Raw genomic sequence first — 5846 nt, forward strand, 5'->3', positions numbered from 1 at the left:
CTAAATGTCAGAGAGCTTGAAAATCATCTCTATTTAACAGTATTGTTAGCCTGATCAAATTTTTGAGGTAAAAAATATTTATCCCTGTCAACATAAATTGATTTTATACCAAATCGGACAAAAATTTTATACCTCGGGATAAATTTTATCCCGAGGAACATAAATAGACTGTTACTTACGGCCAATTTATGTTGTTCGGGATAAATTTAATCCCAAAAATACAATATTTGCACCGAAACTTCAATTTTTTGCTTAAATTCTCCGCTTTCTCGTCATAAATAATGATAATAATGACATTTCGAATCAGTTTTCGATTAAAATAATTTTTACATTTTTTTACCCCTTGGATTTTTACCAAGAGCTCCAGCTCGTGGTAAATTTTATAACAAGGTGATGAAGCGTGATTTTTGTTTTAATCAAAAATTGATTCAAAATGTTTTTAATATCAAAATTTATGAAGAAAAAGCAGCGAATTTAAGCAACAAATTGAAGTTTCAGTACAAATATTGTATTTTTTGTTACCTCTCGGATTTTTACCCCTCAGGATAATTTTTTTTCAAATATCTTGGTGTGAAAAAATATTTGAAATACTTTTAACATTATTAATAGCCGGAATGGAGTTTAGCATCAATTTCCTATGTGATAGGTATAAATTTTATCGAGAAATTTGGTCTTCTGACGAAAATCCATTTTACCCCTCGGATTAAATTTATCCCGAACAACATAAATTGACCGTTACATGAGTACTTCTGGCCTCTTTCGAGTTACGCCTACTATACCACAACAATCAGGCATAGCGGATGGAAACATAATGTTATATTTTAATATTTAAATTATTCAATGTGAATGGCGTGAACGACGATGTATGATGCTGGTTAGATGGTCCCTGCAATGTTTCGGGTAACGGAAACCCAAACAAGTCACAGTGTCCTTGAAAGTCATACAAGAAAACAATGAATGATGTGTAAATAAAGCACTGCACCTCACATGCAATTCAATCAATATATTATGAGCATTTACCTTTGATCAGGGTACATTTTGCAGCGGCTATGTCACGATGCCATGTCGTCTTGTGTGCTCGTGGCTCAACAACTTCCATATCATCGGCTCGATTGACGTTCACGTATTCCAAAATTCCACTAGACCCATTTACCTGCCATGTTTTATAGTAGATCGCTAAATTTGGGAGTAAATCTGGATTTAGTTGATCTGGATGTGGGACATCATTTCCAACCGCTGGATTTCCGTTGCCCTCTTCCGCTTCTTTCTCGAGCAAAAACACTTTCAGCTTCTCTTGCCTCATCTTTCGTTTGTTGACCTTGCACAAGATCATTGATGGCAGCATTGCTTGTACCACTTTGAACCGATGTCGTTTCGTGCGTCGATCCCAAACGGCCAAAGCACTTGGCACATGTTTGAGAAGTGAAATACTCGTCGACCATATTAACCACACAACCAGGACACTTTTTGTAGCTCCGTAACATCTTCCGATTGCCCGGGCAACGCAGTGTCATTTTGATGCCGATAGGTGAACTGGGCGACATTTGAGCAGCTCCAAAACGCATAAGTGATGGCTGATGGTTGATCAACATTCCGGCTATGCTATCGGTCACACTGTTTGATCGAACGTACTTATCAAAATTCAGTCTCGTGTATTTGTCTGTCGTATACACGGCAATGCCACGTTCCGTCATTTTGAGTCGATGCCGAATGTAGTCCTTCCAGTGCCTACCCAATGGCGATGGCATCACCGGATAAAGCGCACGATTTTCACGATCTCGCCTCTCTTCCTTGATCAAGTCTTTGGTCCACCGTTTTCCCTGTCGATTTCGGACCTTTTGCTTCGTCCAGTAATGATACTGTTTGCTGCTGATCGTATAGTAAACCTAAGAAACGAAACGAAATGAAATAGAACAGAACAAAGAAACCCGTTTAGATAAAAATGACAATGACAATGGCTTCTAATTTTTTACAAAAGAATAAATCTCAAATAATTCAGTTTTCGCAAATTCAAAAAGGAAGAAAAACTTTCGTCTAAATCAAAAGCAATTGATGCGCAAATAAATATGGCAAAATGAATGCAAATAGAAATTAATATCAAAATGTTATGAATTAGCAAATCAATTTTAAATTCACAAGTCAAAAAAGGCAATATCAAAACAATTGGTAATGTCACGGGTGTTCTCTGGTGCTGAGTCAAAACCAAAACAACAAATGTATTATTGCAAAGCGTTTTTATTCTTACTTGTCAAATTGATACAAATACAAATGACTGTACGAGCTGTTCAGTGTAAACTAGTTAACTAAATTTATGTTGGTGTGGAAGCGCAAAGAGACGAAGATCAGCAGAGTTTGCGTGGTACTTTTCTGTTTAGGGGTTCTCAACTGCTCACGCTATGTTGTGAGAGTTTTGCCTAGTATGAATCAGAAGAGTTCCAATTGGCGCATTAATTTGAATGACAATGATCGCTATGTTGATACGTACGAATATTCATGCACGTTCATTCAAATCACCAAACTCGTTGGTGCTCAAGCTATGTTATGAGTGCCTACAATTAGTCCAACCGAACGTTCTACCGTCGATTCAATCCTCTAGGTGAGAATTCAACCAATACTAAACGTTTAAAAACGGTGCAAAAACCCGCTTAAGTCGATGCTGATAAAGAAACGTTTAAAACCGTAGTTTTACCGAAGTAAACCGCAGTATTCAAACTCTCTTTAAAACAGTCAATTACAAAAACAGGAGTTCACCGAAATGTATTGCTACGTTTGGTAAACCGCCGTATTTAAAAAGCCGTTTATTTCTTCGTTTACAATGAGGATTCGAACTAAGTTCAACACCGTAGTTTGGTTTAACCGCAGTGTGCACAAAATCAGTTCAATTCTTAGAGCTATGCTCAAGAACAGAGAACAGTATTCAATTTGAATCTGAATCTATGTTGTGCGCGACCGTCTCTTTAGCACATTTAGACATACGTTGCTGTGGCGAATTATAAAATCGTTGTGATGGAAAAAAGTGGCAAAATTTCGCTCAAAATCGATGTACATTTGCATGCAATGGAATGCTCGTGCAGAGCAACAAAAAATCTATTCGCCACTGAGACGGAGTTCGTATACCATGCATACAACTGAGCTATGAAATTATAGCAACAAAATATACGCGTCGTAGAAACGAAGTGTGTGAGCAAGCGATGCCGACGAAATTATAGCAACAAAATACACGCGCCACTCAGACGGAGTCTGTGCATAACGCATGGTGTGCAGAGAGAGACTAAAAACAACAACAAAATGTACACTACACTGAGACGGTGGCTGTGTGTGCACATGCTATGAATGAACCAACTGAACAAATCGTACGACTTAACGTAAACAATGTGTAAATGATTTTAAATGAAACTGAATCGACTTTTTAGGTACTTTAAACATTAAAATAAATTAAATTAGGCGTTCTGATGAACGAAATTGTTATTATTTCACTATTTTGTTACGCACTGAATGCATATTTCGACACAAAAAAAAAACACAAAACATATCGATTCAATTTCATTGAAACAGTGACTTAAACTCATTCTTTTCTTATTATTTTTGATTTTATACAAATGAAAGGTTGGCAAATGAATGAAACCGATCGGGAAAATGATATAAATTAACACAAAAAATCTAATTCCGAAAATGAATTGAAGTCACGCACTTTACTCTCCTCGTCTGCACCGACGTCTTACCGCTATCCATGGTGAATTTAAAAGAATGCACACATTTTTTTTGGTTTGTTCATTGGCCGTCGGTTGCTGTTTTGATGTTTTGATTGATGATATTTAAAGGTGCATTCACATTGTGTCTTTCGACACAACAGGTAATTTCATTCATTCGGTAGCGTCATTTCATCTCCCTTCCCATGTAAGTTATTCGGATGAAATCGTCCTTCTGATCACTGGCACTTCATAGCAGGAATCGCTTCTCAACTTCTCGGTTTATTCACCTCCTACGCATCCGATTTTGCTTTTTCAGGGCAACCACCAAACTCTGCAGAAAGAACATTCCATAAACTTTTTGTTATGAAAGATACTTAGAAAAAATTATCACCTGGTTTGGTGATTTCATTTTTGCCTGATAAAAAGAAATCGCCAGAAACAAAAATTCTCCTCATCAACGCTACATCATTCAATCCAACATGTTCATTGGTCCAAAACATGCATCAGGTAATCTCATGAGCTTCGATTTGAATTCAAATGATGAGATTGTTGGATCAATAAATAGGGCTTAGAGGTTAAATGCTCTGCAAGCCCAGATGAATGATGAGTTCCGTGCATATTCTGTGCTCTGTGTGAATGGGATTCGAATGAATTCTGGATTTCTTAGGGTTCTGACACCCGTATTTAGTGACATTTCGCTTCTAATGCTCGCAGAGTTGTATCTTCCAGTGATTATTTTGTGAATGAGAAAGATGGCCGCATTAATAATTCTACTTTGTAATGAAGCTAAGTCCAATTCAGCACACCTGATCGAATACGATGGAAGCACGAAGTTGTTTTCCTCTCTGGTTTTGAAGTCTTCATGCAAATAAATCACAGCTTGGCGTTGAACACTTTCGATATAGTTAGTGTGTGTTGAATTTCGTGGTGCCCAAATTGACGATGCAAACTCCAGATTGGATCGCACGAATGCGAAATACAATAGTTTTGCATTGTCCAGATCAAAGAACCTCCAAAACGATTTCGGTATCAAAATTATCCCGAAAGAGGCGCCGCATGTCCATAGCAACAAATCAGACTTTATACAACACATATACAGACGAATCCCCACTCTTTTCACAGTTGCGACCGGTGTGTACTGTGGCTGAATACTATTGCATCGCTGCTATTGCGAGTGTATATTGGTCAACAACATACCGTTGGGTTTTGGTTCTCATTTATAATAATTCAAATACTTTACACTCGCACACACAAAGCAACGCGCTCAAAACATGTAAACACCGATACGGTGTCTGTATGAAATACTGCGTTTCATTTTTCTGAATTATTTGTGTTGGTGCGTCGTACGAAAATTGTTGGATGCTACAATATGACTTGTTGCCTTTTTCACACGACCGTGAACAGTGAGCATCACTGTGAGCAATGGAAATACAAATAAATAACTATTCATTTCAATACGTATTGGTCATCCTTCACTCAAGCGTCGGTTATACCGTGTTACGCACGCACATTGAAGTGCGAAAGAGACAATCGATGATATTGCACTATCGTTTATCTTCTGTATTACGCATCACTATAGATGATACAGAGAGCGACAGATGCCGAAAGATATAATGAATGCGGACACTGCATTGGTGTTTGTGTATCTCTGTGTGGGGAACAACGTAAAATCTGTGTAGTTGTTGATGTTTACTAAAATGAAACACGAATCGGAGCACTACAGCGACCCCTGAAAAGATTTTTTCCATAGGGCAGAAATCGATCGGTTTTTTACGGAAGTACTTCAGATGATCGGATACTGCACATCCCAATCCATATAAAAAATAAAACTTACTCTTTTTGTCAAAACTTTAATGGACAATTGAGAAACTTAAAATATCAAACTAATGTAACTACTTTCTTAAATTTTTTCTGAGTGGCTTTCACAGACTCCCATTATTTTTGCAAAATAATGGCAGTTTGCCTTGACTGAAACCCTGAAAAATGCTATTTTCGAGTACTTCCCATACAAAAGTGTCATTTTACATGGGATTTCAGGTCCTAAGTCCGAGGCTTATTGCACGAGATTGGTAGGCCAGCATAGGCTCAAATTTTAATGGTATCTAAGTCTCGACACGACTTCTGTCCGTTTACAGTTTTCATTTATCTTGTCAA

At 37.5% G+C, this 5846-nt stretch overlaps 1 protein-coding gene across 1 annotated transcript; it reads right to left on the reverse strand.

Moving 5' to 3' along the window:
• Positions 1–695: 695 nt before the first annotated feature.
• Positions 696–1750, reverse strand: LOC129571822 (uncharacterized). The gene is made up of 2 exons (XM_055451674.1): positions 1021–1750; positions 696–930 (listed from the first exon to the last, which is right to left on the reverse strand). The coding sequence occupies exons 1-2, from the start codon at positions 1343–1345 to the stop codon at positions 815–817; spliced, it is 441 nt and encodes a 146-aa protein (XP_055307649.1). The 5' UTR covers positions 1346–1750; the 3' UTR covers positions 696–814.
• Positions 1751–5846: the final 4096 nt, after the last annotated feature.

Source organism: Sitodiplosis mosellana, unplaced genomic scaffold, assembly GCF_009176505.1.
Source record: "Sitodiplosis mosellana isolate CC-2019 unplaced genomic scaffold, AAFC_SMos_1.0 Smas_scaffold_3464, whole genome shotgun sequence".
NCBI lineage: Eukaryota > Metazoa > Arthropoda > Insecta > Diptera > Cecidomyiidae > Sitodiplosis > Sitodiplosis mosellana.

Bases quoted from the DNA above. Each gene is read 5' to 3' on its own strand.
- LOC129571822 (XM_055451674.1), bottom strand. From the start codon at position 1,345: ATGCTGCCATCAATGATCTTGTGCAAGGTCAACAAACGAAAGATGAGG. The intron at 931-1,020 runs GTAAATGCTCAT...ATGACTTTCAAG, and splicing joins AAAATGTACCCTGATCAAAG to GACACTGTGACTTGTTTGGG.